Raw genomic sequence first — 20,620 nt, forward strand, 5'->3', positions numbered from 1 at the left:
GTCATTGTTTTCTTTTTCAATGTGGTAATCACACACTTATCAATAATGGCAAAAATGGAAAGAAAGCCTTTCTTACACACTTTATGCATAACATTATCATACTTGACACAATAAGCATGTTTTCCCTTTACGTGATGGCTCCTCTCCAATCGGAACACGACACCTTTTAACTGGGTTGGTCGTAACCAACGACTGAATGTAAGCAGTTTGTTTATCATAATCTCCCATACCATAAAATCCATTGAATAAAGCCTCCACTACAGGCCTACCAAGCCTGCTAAAGCAACCATCACGACATGGCTGGCCTACATTACATGCAGGCACGAGTTTGTACACCGAGAAACATATTCTTGGCCTGCATCATGCAGTAACTTAACACTATTTTTTTCCATGACGTTTCATTCCTTGTCCTTTTTCTTCCTCTTGGCCGTTGCACGACATCACAGTGATCACTTTCACTATCAGAGGAAGACATAATGGTGCTAAATAAGGGATAATAATAAAAAAAAAACATCACAACACTGCGGACATTCAATTTCGCTGCGAAAATCACTAGACTGGGAATGTAAACAATAGCGGAGATGTAAACTGCGCGGTGATTGGCCAACACTTACGAGCCCCTTATGCGGGAAAATGCTGATTGGCCTAGAACTGAATACCCGTTTAGTGATGCGCACACTCATTGGCTCGCTCTGAGCTGCTGCGCATGCAACCTTCTGGTTGTAACTGAGCTCTTATGAGGCTGTAAGCTCCGCGCGACATCACATTCATTCATGTAGCTAAAATCGATAATTCCTACTATTCCAGTAGGGATTTCGACCTTACTGAAACTGCTGAATAGCATAGAAATGCCATGAATAGACAGAGGAAATGTTGCCACATCTCCTGGTTTGCCTAACTCCAAACCGGTGGGGGTGGCATTTACAACCTTCTGGTTGTGAGGCCCTCATATGGTTAGAGCATACTGTGTAGTGTAGGCTAGGCTACCATATATGTATAGATGGTACTGATTACCCTAGTGTAGGCTAGGCTACATTCGAGATTTGATTTTTTCAACAAACGATGGGTTTTTTGGAACCTAACCCCTTCGTAAGTAGGGCAATACCTCTACGACGCATTTTTAAAACACTGAACACACACATACACACACACATACACACACACACACAGTGTGCATATGTGAAGAGACTCAGATTAGCAGTATCATTTCCTGAGAGAGAGAGAGAGAGAGAGAAGGGCTGAACTAAGTATCTATTTATATATCTATCTATCCATTTCTCATTCTACCCTTCAGTGCGAGAGAGGGAGAAAGGAAGGAAGGAAGGGAGGGAAAAATTGATCTTCTACCCTTGGTCAGAAATGTCAAGAAATTTGACATATTTGACAGTTCCACCCTCTCCCATAGCTTCAAAGCTTTGGGCTAAAGACAGGGTGTGTTATTTCTTTGTTTAAAAATTGAAATAATTTACTTTTGAAAGTTCATAAATGTTGTGATTACAGTATATTTTTATTATATTATATTTAACCTTATTAATATTTGAAAATTAGTACAGTACTTATTATTAGGTAAGTCATTTATTTATCATACAAACATGATTAGTCCTCACCATCTCCCACAAATTTGTTAAATTCTAGTGCCATCTCTCTCTCTCTCTCTCTCTCTCTCTCTCTCTCTCTCTCTCTCTCTCTCTCTCTCTCTCTCTCTCTCTCTCTCTCTCTCTCAGGGAAAAAAATACAACTCGCCCTCCTTTTAGTGTATGGAAAGCCCATGAGGCACAAGCTTTGTAGTTGGTTAAAATCCCACCCTTCTTGTCAATACCATGTCATCAAGGAGGGCAAGAGGGGGAGAAGGGGGTTGTTACAAGTTGTTGTTAGCTACTGTCAGTTCTTCTGGCCAATAGTGTATTGTCATGGAGAGAGGGGGTTGCTACGAGCTCTGTTATTGGCCACTTCTAATCCATTGAGCTGATTTCTTGTCGTCATGAAGCCTATGTCAAAGCAGTACAAAATTGTAACACAACGGATGGTGGATTTTAGTATATTTTTGTTTATATACAGTAATCCATATTTCTTTGAAGGATATATGCAGTTCAGAGAGAGAGAGATATGGGCGGTTGGCCTTACTTAAATCTCAGAAGTGAAATTATTTGTGAATTATTCGGGGAGAGAGAGATATGGGCAGTTGGCCTTACTTAAATCTCAGAAGAGTGAAATTATTCGGGAATTAAGGCGGGGGGGTGGGGAGAAGTTGAATGATTACATTGGTAAGCAGTTTTGTGATTTCATGGGATTTCAATTTAAAATTTTATCGATACTGTGCTGTGGTCACCTTAATATTTGAAAATTAGTAAATCATATTTTATCATAAAAAATTTATATAGTCATGAAAATAAAATAAAAATCAGTAATTAGTGAATATTGCTCTATGAAAAATCCAAGAATGTGAATTTTCTTCCATCATATGTGCTTGGACCGAGTCATCCGAAATATTACCATCGAGGATCTTAAGAAAACCTTACTTTTAATCCTTTTGGTGTCTTGAAAACAACGAATCCTGTATTTTTGTTATAGAGTTTTTCATAAAAAAAAAAAAAAAAAAAAACCTCCAAATATTGACCATTCTGCTGGTTTGGATGCATATTTCTTCCGATCAGCGTTGGACTGGCGTCGTTTGAAATACTGTCGAAAATGGTAAGAAAACCTTACTTTTAATCCTTTGGATCTTGAAAACAACGAATCCTGCATTTTTATAGACTTTTTCACTAAAAAAAAAAACCTCCAAATATTGACAATTCTGGTGTTTTGGATGCATATTTCTTCCGATCGGTATCATTCAAAATACCCTAGAAAATATAAGAAAACCTTACTTTTAATCCTTTGGGTGTCTTGAAAACAACATATCCTGCATTTTTATTGAGTTAAAAAAAAAAAAAACAATTTGACCATTCTGCCATTTTGGAGTCATATTTCTTCCGTTGGATTAGCGTTGTCAGCATCGCAAACCTGGAACGTGCGTTGTAACCTGGGAAATAATTTTGATGAATATATTTGAAGAGCGTTGTAAACTCGGAACGTCGTAAGCTAAGCCCATCGTAACCAGGAGACTGTCTGTATGTGCATAACAAAGTAGTTTATGACAAAGTGCATGTAAACATTTCTGACTTGCAAATGCCAGGTATTAAAATCTGAATAAAAAAAGATAATTTTGTAACTTATAGTTTATACAACCAACCTAATAAAAATTACGACATTGACAAACTTAAAGAATTACTTAACAAGCCAAGAAACTTACATTAATAGTAGGTATTTTAATGCTCCAACTCAATAAGGAACTATAATTGTTCAAACTCAAAAAGAGCATTAAGTAAAGTAGAAGACTTTTATGGATTCAAATGACATGCATTGTATGAGAGATGACAAAGTCAGCACATATTATTCAATAACACATGGAACATTTTCCTCTGTAGACTTAACTCTGTGTGCCTCAACAAAATGAATAAAACATTACTAATATTAGAAGGAACTTTACAAAAAATTACTATACTATTACTAGAAATTGATACATTAAAACCTCTCTTCAATATATTATCTGCAAAATTTAAAAAAAGAAGTAATTCAAGGAAGAATCATTTCATGAAGGAAATATGTGTCAGATCTCTGCAATAATACTCCCATATAAAAAAATATGGGAAAAATTCGGGAAAATAAATGGTTCCCATGTTAAACCGCCTAGACATGCCATATTGAAAGATGGGAAAAGAATACTTGATCTAAAAGAAATAAGTAGTGTAATAGGAGAAAACGTGGCAAATGTAAATAGTGATAATAATTTAGATGAATACATACGCACAAAGAAAAATAATAAAGAATTAATATCAATAAATTTTAAAACAATAAAAGATATATATTTTAATAGAAAATGTAATATGGAAGAGTTGGAATATGCTCTGTTGAACAGCAATAAAACTGCCCCTGGAGGTGACAATATTAGTTTTGAATGGTCTGCCACTTCACCTTTGGCAAAGTTATACTTCTTATAGTTCTGTAATGACTATGGCTTCGAAATTTATTTCCTGATGAATGGTGTAAAGCTGTGGTTATTTCTATCGCCAAACCTGGAAAGGATCCCAGTAATGTAAACATTTACAGACCAATTTCTTGAACAAGTTGCTTATGCAGATTACTAGAGAAAATGGTAAATGCTCAATTAATGTGGCACATTCGTGGAAATAAAATTTTGACTCCCACTCAATTCAGGTCACAATGTAACAGATCTACATTGGATTCTCCATCTAACTTAGAGACCATATAGGAAGAGGATTTGAACGAAAACAAAGTACTATAGCCATTTTTTTTTTCTTACATTGAAAAGACATAGGATACTGCATGGAGATATGCAGTAATAAAAATATTTACATGAAAACAGCAAAGGCGCATGATACTGCATGGAGATATGGTATTAAAAATGTTACATAAAAACAGCATCCGTGGACATTTACCCAGATTTATTCAAAACTGACCAATTGCACTTTTCAAGTGAGAATTGATGATGTATTGTCAAGTACATTTCTACTTGAAAATGGTGTTCCACAAGGAAGTGTCCTTAGTGGCAAACTGCTTACTTTAGCAATAAATGACATCAGTAAAAATCTACCTATCGGAATTAAAAGTAACTTGTATATGAATGATTTTGCCATATATTACAGTAAAAGCCCTGCATTCGCAGGGGATGCAAACCACACACCCCAGCGAATACTTAGAACCCTTCTACAAACACTTAGAACTTCCTATTTTGATAGCTGACACACACAGAAAAATCTAAAAATGCTTATACAGGTATTATCCTACTCACGGTGGGGTTAGGTTCCAAAAAAACCCAACTGTACTCTATACATACACGGTACAGGCAGTCCCCGGTTATCGGCGGGGTTCCGTTTCTGAGGGTGTGATGATAACCGAAAATCAGCGATTTTTGGGGGTTATCGCGCCGAAAAGCGCCAATTTTCAGTTATCGGCGCCTCTGTTAGGTATGTATTGGCGCCAATAAGTGGAAATTGGCGATTTTCACTGCCAAAATTTGCAGATTTTCGTCGATTTTCATCGGTAGACAAGCGCCATAAAACCGGATCACTGTTAACCGAGCCCACCGTTAACCGGGGACTGCCTGTATAGTAATTATTAATAACAGCTAATTCTGGAGGTTCATGCAGATTGACTTATGATAATTCAATAAAAAGAGAAATTGAATAACAAACAAGAATTAGCTTAGCTTACACCATGGTATATCGTGTACATTAAGGTAGCGTAGCCTACATTATACTGTACTCTATATTCACACATCGTATTATACAAACATCAACATAGCAAATATGCATCTTTTCCAGAGCTCTTTTAAAATGTTATGACTTAATTCACTGTGTCCAATAATATTGGATATATTCTTACATTGCTTAAATTGGATTATAAATTGCGATCATAGCGATTGTTTTGGTTTGGAAATCGTTTACACATTGTTTATTTTGCTGTGTTTAACTCAATTCAGAGCGCTTTTCTTGCTTCTAGTTAGTGTAAAAGAATCTCTAGATACTTTATTTATATGGGTCAAGGTTGTTTTTCGTTATACTTTACGAAGTGTTTTTAAATCGAAATATAACTGAAATACATCTCGTTGTGAAATTAATTTAGCAATTTTTTTGTTAATAGACGACGTTGGCCGTTTTTTGGGCATTTGATTTTTGTAAAAAAAAATTAAGATTCCATTCGCTATTTTCATTTGATTTCATCATAATACGAGCTTTACATATTCATCGTTTATCGGCTTAAAAATACCAGTAATGTGTTCTTTCATGCCCAGTAGTTTTGATTAAAATACTTTCTCTCCAATTTTAACTACGGTTGAGCTTCATTCATGTTGCTGATGCACTATAATTTATAGTCATTAGTAGCTTGAACATTGTTTTCTCAACTTCAGCTACAACTTGCAGCTTAAATTTAGCAGTATATTTCCTTGCTGATCTTTTATCCACACCGTATAAGGGTATATAAAGTAAAAATATATCAATCCTCTTCTACTTAACGTCATTTGTACTATAACCATACGGTAGTTGGAATACAAGCATAAGGGCTCTTGTTATCCAGTTCGTTATAAACAAAACTAAGTTTTTTGGTCTGTTGTTTATGGCTGTACGCATTTACGCAAGAGTATAACGTTACTGACAATACTTTTATCATTCCCTGTTACTTTTTTAACTAGAATATGGGATAAAGAGTTGGAGGAAAAGAAGCTGGTCTATTGTAATTTGGTCTCTCTCTGCCTGATTGTACACTGCTGCCTGCGCCCACGCAAAATTTTAAAAGTATTTTCTAAATATTGCCGTATCAGTGTTAATTGCTTACCCCCATTGCAAAATCGAATTATCGCATGGTTAGCTATCGTAACTCGAGCACTACCCAAGTATTTTAATAATTATATCACAAAAAGTGCATTTATAGTCATGAAAATGCAGTAATTAGTGAGTATTTCTCAGTGAAAAATACTGTGAATGGGCAGATTTTCATCGAATAATCCGTATATATGTTCCATAGAGAAATCCGCGAATCGTGCGAACATGAATAAGGGGGGTTTACTGTATTCAGTATCTCGAATGAAATGTTCAGAACAAATCATTAATAAAAGCAATATAAAAATAGATAAATGGGCTTCATCTGTAGGCTTTAGGTTTTCAATAGATAAAATTCAAGCAATCATGTTTTGTAAAAATAAATAATGGAAAAATGGTGAAGAAATAGATTTAATAATCAGAAACCATAGTATACCAATTAGCCAAACAGCAAAATTGTTGAGTTTAGTATTTGATACTCACTTGAACTGGAAAGCCCACATGACTTACATGAAATCAAAATGTAATGGCACCCCCCCGCGAATAGCTAAAATCCGCGAATGCATAAAATCCCTATAAAAGCACTTAGAACTTCGTATTTTGATAGTTTAAATAAAAAAAAACCTGTAAAAATGCTTATACCCGAGTATTTTAATAGTTTTATCACGAAAAGTGCACTTAGTCATGAAAATACAGTAAGTAGTGAATATTTCTGTGAAAAATACTGCGAATGGGCGAATTTTCAGCAAATAATGTGTATATACATTCCACAGAGAAATCCGCGAAGAGCCGCCAGCTCTCCTAGACCTAATTTTACTGTCAGACTCTGTTAAAGCTGGGAGGAGGCATTCTGAAAGTCCAGTGGAGGCTGGTGGGAGGACCCCCAGGTAGTTTTCCCCCTCAGTCGAGCCTGTTGTATATTCCCAGGTATCAACAGACAGCCACTGAAAAGGCATTTCACTGGATTTGGTGGAGGAGGTGGCTATCCAGCCTGTCGGATCTCTTAGACCTAAAGCCTCTGCTGCACTCCCCTAAAACTGGGAGGAGACATACTGGCGGTCCAAGGGAGTCCGAGGGGTTTGCCCCCAGGTAGTTGCCTCCTCAGTCAAGCCTGTTGTGTAGTTTTTTATCATCATTATTCTAATTGATCTTTCGAATAGAAAGACTGTCGCAGGAACTTTCTTTTTGGATATGAGTCTCAACTCAATTTTTTGGGCTTTTCCATCAAGCGGTAAGGAGGCTAGCCTCATATCATAGCCTTCCTACAGTTGCGCTGTGGTGTCGTCTGTCTCTTCCTCGGTCCGACTTCCTTTGGAAAGGCGTTACCTTCTCCCCTTAGAGCCCTATTGTTGGGCGACCTTACTTGGCCTCCAAGCAAGAAGAGAAAGCTCCATGATCCCTTTCAGACCAGCGCTCCCGAGCAGCACCAATTCACAAACACCTGGATTCAGGTTTTGAGATCCTGGCGCCAACTTCCTAGCACCCGGCGCCGATTCCCAAATGCCCAGTGCCTGTTCCAGAGTAGCACGATTTTATCTAGCCTTTGATTGCCTAGCACCTGCTCACGGACAATTTTTCTGTGTCTTCCTGAGCTCCTGGCACCAGTTCCTGTTCGCACAGCGCCAATTCCCAAACACCTGTCACCAGTCCCCGAGCGCTTGGCACTATGGTACTCAGCGCCTGCCTTTTCTAAGAACGCACAACTGTTCTTTCTTGAGTGTCAGTTCTAGATTGAGTGCCTGGCTCTGGTTTTCGAGTGGCTGACGCCAGTCCATGCTAACCTGGCACCAACTCTTCAGAATCGTTCTGCCACATCTGAGTGCCATACAGCCCACTCACAAGTGTTCTGTCTCTCTTCAGTCTGTTCCTCTTTCACCTATAGTTTGAATCGAGCTGATGCTCCCCCCCTTTTTAGGGGGTATAGCTCAGTAGCAGAGCATTTGGCAGCATATCGAGAGGTCCCCGATTCAGGCCGGGCGCCCCCTCCACGACAATTAGTGTCTTGGACTCCTGTCCTTTGCAGACAAGGACATTTGTGTTCCGAGCTTATGAGCTTATTGAAGAAGCTCCCTCCTCTGGCATCTTTCTTCTTCATCCAAGAAGACTCTCAAGGAGCTGGGAGTTTGGTTTTCACGTAAAGGAAGTAAGACAGTCTCTTTTGACTTCCTCCCTCTAATGCTTTGACGGAACGAGACCTACATGTTGAAGATCTTGTCAAGGTTTTAAAGCTCTTAGCTTTCTTGTTTGGCAGCAGGAGTACTGGCTAAGAAGATAGAGGACTTCCAGTTTTTTATCGAGGGACATCGCCTCGGATTCTCTCTTGAGTCCTGTCTACTTTGACATCTCAAGAAGAGTGAACTCTGGTTTTCCTCTGCTACTGGGGAAGTCACACAGTTGCGGTCAGCCTTGTTATTTTCACTTCTGGGCCTACATCACCTCATCCCTCAGGACAGAGTTTAGAGAATTGTGTCTGATCTGCAGAAGGATGTGTCACAGTCTGGTTTTTGACAAGGCCAATGTTGTCTGTGCCTAGGCTTCTGGGGCTTTTTCTAAGCTTGCCAGATATTATTTTCCACCATGTACGGTTCCGTATGTCTTCGGCCTGCACGAGGTGTCATAGAGTCCAACTTAAACTTTATCAAGTCCATATAAGAAGTCAAGTCCGCACGGATGTCCACGTGTCTACACGGCTGTTAAAGAGAATGCAGGGTTGGCAGAGGTCCGCATGGTTGTCTGAGAGTCTGCACGGTCCGCACAGTTGTCTGTGAGTCTGCATGGTTCGCACGGTTGTCTGTGAGTCTGCATGATCGTCAACAAGTCTGCATGACCCACAACACCCTTTTTCTCTTCGAATAGAAGATGAATTTCAAGATGGAGACAAGCCAGACAATCTTGTCATCCATTCTCCACGGTGATTGGGTGAAAACCTTGGATATGCAGGAAGCATCCTTCCATGTTCCCTCCGGACTCTGGGAGTATTTCAGGTCGGTCTTATGAGACAAGGTCCTCCAGTTCGAGGATCTGTGCTTCAGCCTCTATACAGCAAGTCTTCTCTTGAGTCCTCGCTCCTTTTGCATTTGACTTCATTTTCTGGAACATCAGTCTTTGCCTGGACGACTGACTTCTTTGATTCCATGTGAAGGAAAAGTGCTCAAAGGTTTTGAACACAAGAACAACTGAGACAGGGAAACACAGCTGATCACCTTTGTTTTTTCCCCATATCCCCAGATTAAAGTCGGACCTACAGTGGTGGCTGTCTGAACATAGACTTTTGGAAGGGAAGTGTTTTCATCCTATGAGCCGAGACCTAGACTTATACTCAGTGCCTCAGATCTAGGTTGGGGAGCCCACTTGGGGAACCGGGTAGTTTCCGAGACATGGTCCCCGGAAGAACAGAACCTTCGCATCCATGTCGGAGAGCTGAAAGATTTTCACTTAAGGCTTCAGTGCTTCTTGACCCCAGTTCACACATAGACTGTGGTAGTCCTTTTAGACAAGACTCTCTCAACACAAGCAAGTTAGTCACTCGATTTATTTCAGGGCAAACAACTGAGTTGTGTCTCTCTCTCAACACAAGCAAGTTAGTCACTTGATTTATTTCAGGGCAAACTCCTGAGTTGTGGTGGATGCACTGAGCCGTCAGAAGCATGTCCTTCCTGCCGAGTGGACCTTGGATCCCCTGGTCTGTCGGGATCTGTGGAATCTATGGGGCAGGCCAACTTTGGACCTGTTTGTCACCCCCAAGGAACCTTTGCCTTCCTCTCTTTTGTTTTCCAACCCCAGACCCTCTAGCATGGGCAACAGACACCATGCTGCAAGATTGGTCCAACCTGGACCTCTTTGCCTTTCTGCCTTTCGACATGGTCAAGGAAGGGCTGAATAAGTTTCAGGTTCATCGTAACGTTACGACGGTCCTCTTAACCCCGTTCTGAACCATGAAATAATGGTTCCTTGAACCTACTACAGTTTTTGGTGGTGACTCCAAGACTCCTTCCACAATACGTATCTACTCGGACGGGCAACCTCACTTCAAGAGATGCCACCAAGGGTGGTCCGTCCGGGAGCTTGTCAAAACAAAGGGACACTTTCGAGATGTGATACAAGAGGCTATTGAAAGATGCAGACGTCAATCTTCTAACTCCATCTACCAGACTAAATGATTGATTTTCTGAAGTGGGTGTCTCTTCCGAGACATTTATGACTCAGATTGTGGATTGCCTTTTTTTATCTTTTTATCTAAGGAGATGTAGAACCTCTTGTAAAAGGGTATCAAGCTATGCTTAACTTAGTGTTTAAGCAAAGGGTCCAAGATCTTTCATCTTACCTAAATATTAACGACCCCATCTTGTCCTTTGACACATCCAAGCGAGGGAGGAAAACCCGTCTCAGGAATCTGGACGTAGTGTTGAAGTGACTGATAGACCCCTCTTTTGATCCACTAGGTTCCTCTTCTCTGAAAAACCATACCCGGAAGGCTCTTCCTGGTGACCGTGGGCTCTGCTAAAACGTATTAACGAGATCCAAGCCATCGTTTTAGAGTAGGTTTTTCACAAGGAGACACAGTTTGACCGTTTACCCTTGGATTTTAACCAAGAACAAGGACCCATCCAAGCCCTGGATCCATTTTTTCTCCCTTAAGTAATTAACATATATCCTTGGGTCTGAGGAGGAAGAGAGAACTCTCTGTCCAGTTAGAGCTTTCAGGTATTACCTGAGCAAGCCTTGTACATCAGAAGGCCATCCATAACCCATGGTCTGACAAGAACCCGTCTCACCCTCTGACTGAGAATGCGTTGTCCTTCATCTCAAATGAACTTTAAGTTTGAGACGCACTCAGATTCAGGAGAACAAATTGCCTGCATTTTAAGTGAAAGCAAAGGACATCAGAATAGCCTCTGCCTCATTAGCTTTCAGGCACATTATGTGCAATTGGTCTACTGGAAGTGTAATCGATCTTTGCTTCTCACTTTTTTCTTGAAAGTTAAATCAGTGTATGAAAATTTTGCAGTACCTTGGGACCATTATTAGTAATTGGCATGGTATTGAGGTGAGGAAGCATAGGATTTTCTCCTATCTCTTTACCTTGCAGTGAGGTGCTGAGTATTTAGGGAGCCGGGGGTTACAATGTACTTGGAGCACCCACCACTCTCAGTGGATGGGTAGTGGTTTTATTTCAGTGTAAGTGACAGCATTGTCTGGTTGTTTTATATTTTGGTACTGCGCCCAGGGCAAGGGCACTTATTGATGCTAGCCATTGGAATACTCCGCTGCAAAGCTCCCACTAAGTAGGGGCGCTCCACGGCTATACCACCACACCATTCAGGTTAAGATGAGCACCAACCAGAGGCAGTATTCTCCTGCAGTAGCTCTCTTAACCCCCTTCGCCACCGGCCTGTTGCATTACCACTAACACGTGTATACTGCATGAGACCCCCTGTTGGCCGCGAGTATATTAATCATCACTTGCTCCCACTAAATTTTATGTTATTCATATTTTTCCTTTATATTGGCAAAAAAAAAAAGAATAAGGATATTGGAAAAAAGGAATATTTAGTGGAAAAAGTAATTATAGAAATAGAAACAGTTATAAAGTAGTAGAAATAATAGTACAGTAGTAGAAATAAAGTAGCAGAAAAGTTGTAAAGTATTAGTCAAATAATAGTAGTAGCAATAGTACAGTAGAAATAGCAGTATGAGGCATTTTATTCAACCCCATTATCATCGGCCCCATTATCATCAGCAAGCTATAAAAAACATACATCTCATCATGAGTAACTGGCCTCCATAGAAGTCCATTCACCTTATGCTTTCCTGTTGAGCGAAAATACTCCTCTGCCTGAGCATTCATCCATTCACATAATCTGACAATTATGTCAGCACAAAAAAAAATAACAAATTGCATCACATGGGTATGTGAAATCTGGTGTGTAAGCAGATCCCATTGTCACCCTCTGTGAAATTGTGGGGGTGGGTCTGGGCGCATGTCACAAAATGGATTACTTATGAACCACCAACCTTCATTGACAGTTGGTTCAATGTCTTCCAGACACTCGTCACCGTCATCCTCTAAGAAACTATCACTATAATCATCATCTGATAGATCTGGCTGGTACTCAGACCCTGACTCTGAAAACACTATCATCCGACATGACGCTGAAAAACAGCAAGCAAAAAAAAACATATAAAATAAGTAAAATCAAAAGAAGAAAACATTTAGAATTCAAATCCACATGGTTTACATACAAAATCGTGATAACCCTTCTCAGATAATAGCCTGAGGTGCACTGGCACCTGTTGGACAATACCCCTCCTAGTATCCCCATATGAAAATGACGTCACAACGTCCATCGGATACTCATTGGCTAGAATGAATAGTGGGTGGAGCTTCAGCACCTCTCTCATACACAATATATGTCTGAAACCCGTCCAAGCTTGAGAAAACCGCTTTGCCTTTCGAGGAGACATGAAAGACTTATAAGCGTATTTCGTGGTCTTTTATTACTGGACCGTGTACGTCCCAGTAGTGAAGGGGTTAACAGATAAGGAAACGATAAGCACTGTTTTCGGTGCTAGCAACTCTTCTATTTCAGACTCATTACCAGGACTTAATGATTTGGAGTAGAATATATCCATGTATCCCACCTCCCATGAATGTGGGATTCAGCTATGTAATTACTGGGTAAGTTATTTATATGAAAATGTTATTTTCGTAATAAAATTAAATTAAATATATACTTACCAAGTAATTACAGAATCAGAGCCTGCCCTCCTTCCCTCTGATGGACATAAGGGCACAGACAGAATGAGGTTGTCTGCTAAGTCGTTCCTAGTATTCCCATTAGTGGGCGGGGCTATAGTCTGTTTTTTCCATCTGTCCACACCCACCTGTGGTGCTCGCGCATGGTAACACTGCGTCCCGGGCTTTAAATAGTTACCCAATGTGGAAGTTTTAGGTAAATAAAAGGTTATCTGGGTGTACATTTGTAACTGAAAAGTATTTTAATAACTTACTGTATGCGAATTACACCGTTAATATTCGAAATAGGATATTGTTATTATTGTTGAATGTAAGCTGCCTTTTCGGGGTGGCGAGTGGAACAGCCAGACGCAGTGGCGGGAAAATTGCTTCTCTCACAGTTCACTACGGTAAGATGTCAATTTTATTGGACCACACCTACTCTGCTACTAAGCTACATGTTACTTCATTACACATAAGTATATCAGGATATACTTTTAATTTTTATAAAGTGCATTTCAGCCACATACAAATGAAGTAACACGTAGCTTAGTAGCAGAGTAGGTGTGATCCAATAAAATTGACATCTTGCTGTAGTGAACTGCAAGAGAAAAAATTTTCACCACTGCGTCTGGCTGTTCCATTCGCCACCCTGAAAAGGCAGCTTACATTCAACAATAATAACAATATCCTATTTCTAATTTTAACGGTGTAATTCGCATACAGTAAATCATTAAAACACTTTTCAGTTGCAAATGTACGGTAGATAGCCTTTTATTTACCTAAAACTAAGGCAGCTTACATTCAACAATAATAACAATATCCTATTTCTAATATTAACGGTGTAATTCGCATACAGTAAGTCATTAAAACACTTTTCAGTTGCAAATGTACGGTAGATAACCTTTTATTTACCTAAAACTTACACAGTGTAACTATTTAAAGCCCAGGACGCAGTGTTACCATGCGTGAGCACCACAGGCTGGTGGACAGATGGAAAAAAACAGACTATAGTCACCTACTAAACAATTGAAACGTAACGCGGTTGCTGAATTTAAGCTGTCGCGCAAGTGAAACTATTAGCCACGTAATCACTTGGTAAGTATATATGAAACTTAATTTTATTATGAAAATATTTTAAGGTGAACCATTTATGTAATGATTAGTTTCATCATAAATATTTAGGCTAATGGTTCCCTGTTTACCACTGGAGGTTAATGCATTTTACTTATTCTTTCTTTTGTAGGAAATGTTTAATTTCTCTATCCTGAAATTGTGTAGAGAAAATGTGGTTTAAGGAGAGATCCAGTTAGGATCCAGAAGAAATTTGATAAAGTTTAATTGGACCAAGTCCTATATCTCTAGCCCTTCAGAACATGTTCTTTAATGAGAGGTGAAAACAGGCAGTGTTATGCTTCAAGTTGTACAGTAGGTGGGAAGTAGCCAGAGGGGAAAGAAATACTGATAGCATGACAGAGGTGTGTGTTCATAGATAAATTATTTGTCTGAATTTGTAGCATTGCTGCAATCCATTGTAACTGATAATAGTAGTTAGTAAAATTGTGAAAAATGAAACCTACTTGAGGATTACAGTACACTTTTATAGAAAGATACAGCAATATTACTGAACTGTGTGAAAATGGGTCACTCATGTTCAACCCTTTCAGATCCCCAGAGGGCCTGGTTTCCCAGAACTTCTTTCTGGCAAATTAAACATGACCCCCAATTTGGAATTATAGTTGGTATAATGCTGATTATGTCTTTTGAACCTAAACATATGTACTTTAAGTATATAAAAAATTCCAAAACAAAAAATTTTAAGTTGAAGGTAGGAATTGCAACAGTTTCAGATGTGATGTTAGATATATTAGGATCCTTGGTGTCTAGGCCCTTTATGTAGAGAATGTTACAAAACAACAGTAAGGATTTTCTTAGTATTGAAACAATCCAGTGTGATTGGTAGGTATAAATTTAAGTACAGTTTATGGAAAAAATTAAGTAGAACAGATAGTTGATAAAATATCATATATATGTAACTGTCCTGATTTCATTGGACAAATGTTGTGTAACCCAGGTCCTTGGAAAGTATTCCATGAGAAGCTCAAATTTTTCAGCCCTTAGGGGTTAGTGCCGTCAGTGCACCTCGTGTTGTGCACTGTAGATGTTACTTAAGGTTCTTTGCAGCGTGCCTTCGGCCCCTAGCTGCAACCCCTTTTGTTCCTCTTATTGTACCTCCTTTCATATTCTTTCTTCCATCTTACTTTCCAACCTCTCCTAACAATTGAATCATAGTGCAGCTGCAAGGTTTCCTCCTGTTACATCTTTCAAACCTTTGACTGTCAGCTTCCGTTTCAGCGCTGACTGACCTCACAGGTCCCAGTGCTTGGCCTTTGGCCTAAGTTCTATATTCAATTCAATTCAGTTCAAATTTTTTTGTGTAGAATTGAGGAAAACAGAGTAAGACCTTGCTAATCCAGCAAATAGGTCTGTATGGCATACTGCTTAACAGTACCCATTGAGTGGCACACTATAGACAGTGCTACAATTCCTTGCAGTAACCCTTCAGACCCAGTGCTTTCTGCCATTGACCTATTTTTTCTCTGTCCAAGTACTTGGAAATTTCTTTTTCAACTTCATTCAAGAATAAGTCCTTTGGACTACATAAAGAGTTTATAAAATTCATTCAAGAACAAATTATTTGGACATTATTAAAGTTTATATAAATAAATTTAGCTACATGGTCTGGTTTATGTTTTTTGAGAGTAGTAATACCATTGAATACTTTCAGGTAACGCGCTGTGGACATATCTACTGTTACCCATGTATGTTACATTATCTGGCACTGTCAGATGAAAACTGGAGAAAGTGTCCAATATGCTATGAACCTGTTGATAGAGAAGATCTAAAAAGGTATTTATAAAATAAATTATACTCAAGTCTTGAAAATATTTACTTTCTATTCTTAATATAGTTTTGGTTATTGAATGTACAGTCGACCCTTGGGATTGGGAGGGGATAGGGACCACAACCCCCTGCAAATAGCTAAAATCCACAAATACTTGACACCCCTCTTTTATAAAAATGCTTGGAAATTTTGAGAGCTCAAATACCAAAAACCCCCTCTAAAAACTCTTAGACTTGCCTATTTTAATAGTTTTATCATGAAAACTGTATTTAGTCTAGACAATATGAAAGTACAGTAATTAGTTAATATTTCTCTATGAAAAATTAAGAAAATTTTCCATGAATACAGTAATGTGGATATATGTTTCACAGAAATATCCTTGAATAAGCGAAGCTGCGAATCCAGAACGGCAAGTGGGGGGGGGTAAACTGTAAAACTATTGATATTCAGAAACCCCAAGAGTGTGATATTAATGCTTATAAGGTTAACTTAAATGTGTTAAATGTAATTTCTTATTTTTGCTTCTATCAGCTATACATATTTTAAATATGAGTGAAGCAGAAAGAAGTGAGAAATGTTATACTAATCTACACAAGCATCACAGATCTTAGTAAATAAAAGCAGACTAAATCATGAATTCACATAAACCTAGAGTTTGGACCAGTTAGTGAGTTAGATTTGAAATTTTTCGAGCACTCGCCCTTCCCCTTATCATGTATTCACTATATCCATTCTTCTTTGTACATGAAGAACCTCATTCTTTAAGAAAAAGTAAAAGCAGGCATAGTGGTGTACTATTATATGAGGAGGGAGGTACACTTAGTGTTTACAGATCCCCCCTCATCCATCACAGTCTCTAATTTTATATAAGTAACTTACCAAGTAACTACATAGCTGTTAGTTTCACTTAACCGCGGCCGTTCTAAATTTGAAATTCACGGTAACACGCTATTCTTTTAGTGTATGTATCTAGACCGTGCCCCTCTACCAGGGAAGAATTGGTACATCAGTGCTGAAGAGCCCAATTTGTTTCTGCCGGTACAACAACTGTACACGGTTGGTCAAACAGCTCTTATTTGAATTTCACCGGATGGTTATATCTTTCTCCTTTGGTGAAGTATTCATTCGTGTTGGCCATGTGCTGTTTATTAGCTTAGCTAGTTTATTATTCAGACTTGACTTATTATGTAAGATTCTAGTGTGTCTAGCATTAGGTATTGCAGCAAATGCTGTAATACTAGACTTACTTCTGCTAAGTATGACTCGCACACTTTGTGTTGCCATTATAGAGGGCAAATATGCTCGTTTGAACTTTAATGTAACGAATGCAAAGACTGGGATTGGGGTAAATGGAAAGTTGTGGAAGCACATCTAGATAGACTCCAAAGAGAGAGACAGAGAAAGGCGGCTGCTAGAGCCAAGGCTAAAGGTTTAGTTAGTCAGGTTTCTACTCCGAAATCGGATATTGCTTCTCAGCATGTGCCTTCTACACCTCTACCTGTGTTCTCCCCGATGACCAACCCTGTGTTCTCCCCGATGACCAACCCTCAGACTTTTCCTCAAACTCACCACCTGGTTCCCATTCTTCCAAACCCAATGCCATCACCAGCCTAGAGGTTAGAATTGACCAAAAGTTTGGTTTGCTTGTTAATACTGTAGCCCAAATCAGGTCTTCGCTTAAGGCCCCTATGGATCATTTAAGCGTAGTTAGTGCTGGTGCAAGTGGAGGAGGTGACTACTTGTCCCACTGATACTCCTAGACAAAGGTCAATTTCAGACCCCCAAACCTGGGAGGAAGCAAAACAGAAGTCCAAGGGAGGTTGGTGGGGTTTGCCCAAGGGTAGTTGCCCCTTCAACCAAGCCTGTTGATTGAACCCAGGACTCGACAGTTCACCATTGGAAAGGCATTCATTCAGATTTGCATGCTCTGTCATCCAGTGATTCGGACACCAGCGCGGACAGGGACCATAAACGGTTTTCAAAAGTGTCAAGGCCATTGAAAAGGCATGCTCCTTCCCCCGCTCCCATGTAAGGTTCCCAGGGAACAAGTGCACAGTCCTCTTCCCTCCTACAGTTTTGGGCTAGTCCCGAGCAGTTTGTGTGTAACACTTTGGTAACAGAGCCAGTTTTGACATGGCATTCCTCACCCAAGTTGTCTGAGTGCCCAGTGTCTGAACATGCAGTGTCAAAGTGTTCTGTGTCCAAAAGCCCAGTGTCCGAACACCTAACTTCCAGTCCTGATTGGCTTGTGCATGACATTTCGATGACAGTGAGCCGGTCTATGACGTGGCATTCTTCATCCAAGTTGTCCGACCGTTAGTGCCGAAGAGCTCAGTGTCTGAGCTCCCAACTTCCAAGCACACAGTGTCCAAACGCCCAATGTCTGAGCGTACGGCATTGGATCCCCAGTGTCCGTGTAATCAGGTTATGAGTACTCAGTGTCCCACTCATTTCGGGTTACAATGTAACAGATCTACATTGGATTCTCTATCTAACTTAGAAGATATCTAACTTAGAAGACCATACACAAAGAGGATCTGAACAAAAACAAATAACTATAGCCGTCGTTTTTGACATTGAAAGGCATATGATACTACATGGAGATGTGCAATATTAAAAACGTTACATAAAAACAGTATCCATGAACATTTACCCAGTTTTACAAGGAAGTGGCTGTAGTGACACACTGTTTACTTTAGCAATAAAACAGGTTTTGATGTAGGAAAACCTATTTTTGGTAGTCGCTGTTGAGTCCTCTAGGAGTTACCTTCCATGGTCTACCAGAGCTCCATGGTGACCAAATTAATATGAAAGAATTCACTTCTAGTTGGTCTTTTGGCCAGGTATTGTGTCGTAATGATTAACATATAACACATGATGGAGTATGTAATGGACTCGAAGATAAGAGGACACTTTCCTTATCTTCAGTGAAGCTGAACCCAGTTTTTCCGTCAAAAGAACCTGCAAGAAAGAGAAGTGACTATTGCGCATGCGCATCCGCCCTCTTGTTTACAACTGGGCTTTTAAAAGACCAAGGAGCCATTACTCTCTGTTGGTCAATGCAGGTTGATCCCTTGCCCAAATTCCATGCCTTTTCGTCTGGGAAGTGGGGGGGTTTTGAGGACTCAACAGCGACTGCCAAAAATAGGTTTTACCTACGTCAAAACCTGTTTTTTGATAGCGTAGTCGTTGTTTCGTCCTCAAGGAGCTTTACAAAGAAATTGAAAGGTGACGAAAAAGGCTTAAGCTCTCACTTTTTAATCCTAACACCCCAAAGGAAATAACATTTCCGGTCCAAGGTCAAGCCACAGATTTCAAGTCCCATTCTTTATTCCAAATACTCTTCAGGTCTTGATACCAAGGAACAAGAAACTATACACGAACTTACATTTTAGAAGGTAGTTCTACAGTGGCTTACCTAAGCATGCTGGTTTTGGTTGTAGTACTGTCTCCCCTCTCCCAGCGACAGTTAGGATACTCACCGTCAATATGACTCCTGGTTTTTTGCCGCAGCACCTAGGGGTTAAGACTAACTATCCCACCTACTTATACACAGTGTAGTCGAATATGTTTGAGCATGTGGCAATGATTTAACTATGACCACCCTGTACATTCAGAGACTTCTTCAAAAGAGACATTTCTGAAGAAGGCCAACGAAGTACTTACTTTCCTAACATCATGTGACCAATGGAAAGAGTTTGGATTTCCCTTTTTAATGAGAAACACTACAATCATTCTCAGTCTTTGTAGGGAGAGTGGTTAGTTCGTGCTAGGGTGTAGGAAAATAGGACCTTCTGGGGTGTTTGCCGTGACTTTTAGGTAAACCTTAAGTGCTTGAACCGGGCATAATGTCTTGTCTGCTAAATTGAATTTTCTTATAAGAATGGACTTCCTTTTTAAAGGATCCATATTCTTGGCCCAGAATGATGAGCCAGGGTACAATAATAATTGATGGTCAGCTATTTGCTTGGTGCATCGTCCCCATCTAAGAGAGCCCAGTTCACTAATACTGTACGAGCTCCTGATGCTAATGCAATCAAGAAGATCACCTGTTGTAGCCTGTGCGTTGTGGTTGTATTGGGTCCACTGAATTGAGGGGTTGATAGACGAGAAGTCTAGGCACCTTGTTCAGGGACCAAGTAATTGGAAGCCTTACAGGAGTGGGGCTTTGTAGAGCAAAAAGAAGGGACGTGACAACTTCTATACTGGAGTAAATCCCAAATCCATAAAGCAAGGGCTCTGTTAATGCAGCCTTGTATGCCATGACTGTTGTAACCACAAGGCATTTGTCTTCAAAGGGTATATAAGAAAAATAGAGTTTCTATAGAAATATCAACTGGGCTCTCAGTATGGATATAATCTAACCATATCTTCCACACAGATTTGTATTGCTGGACAGATGTCCGTAATTTTTGCACTAGGTACCTAGCAATGTTGAGAGAGTAATTATCACAATAGATATTTTTTTTTTAAAATCTATACATGAAGGTCTCGGCTTAGAAAGGAGAGACTTTCCCTCCTACCATCTGGGATAGAACAGCGGACGACAGTGGAATTGATCTTTTTGTTTATTGTTGAGGTAATAGGAACCAATGCCTG

General features: G+C 39.6%; 1 protein-coding gene across 3 annotated transcripts in view; it reads left to right on the plus strand.

The window, feature by feature from the left end:
* Positions 1–20,620, plus strand: part of LOC136827876 (E3 ubiquitin-protein ligase RNF10) — a 257,261-nt gene that overhangs the window by 125,876 nt on the left and 110,765 nt on the right. For all 3 annotated transcript variants that reach the window (XR_010849850.1, XM_067085336.1, XM_067085337.1), the window contains exon 5: positions 15,905–16,026. Coding sequence is in view for 2 of the 3 variants with exons in the window: in XM_067085336.1 (XP_066941437.1) it covers positions 15,905–16,026 (122 nt within the window). In the remaining variant the exon portion in view is untranslated. The remainder of the gene's footprint in view (positions 1–15,904; positions 16,027–20,620) is intronic.

This window comes from Macrobrachium rosenbergii, chromosome 42, assembly GCF_040412425.1.
Source record: "Macrobrachium rosenbergii isolate ZJJX-2024 chromosome 42, ASM4041242v1, whole genome shotgun sequence".
Classification (NCBI taxonomy): Eukaryota; Metazoa; Arthropoda; class Malacostraca; order Decapoda; family Palaemonidae; genus Macrobrachium; species Macrobrachium rosenbergii.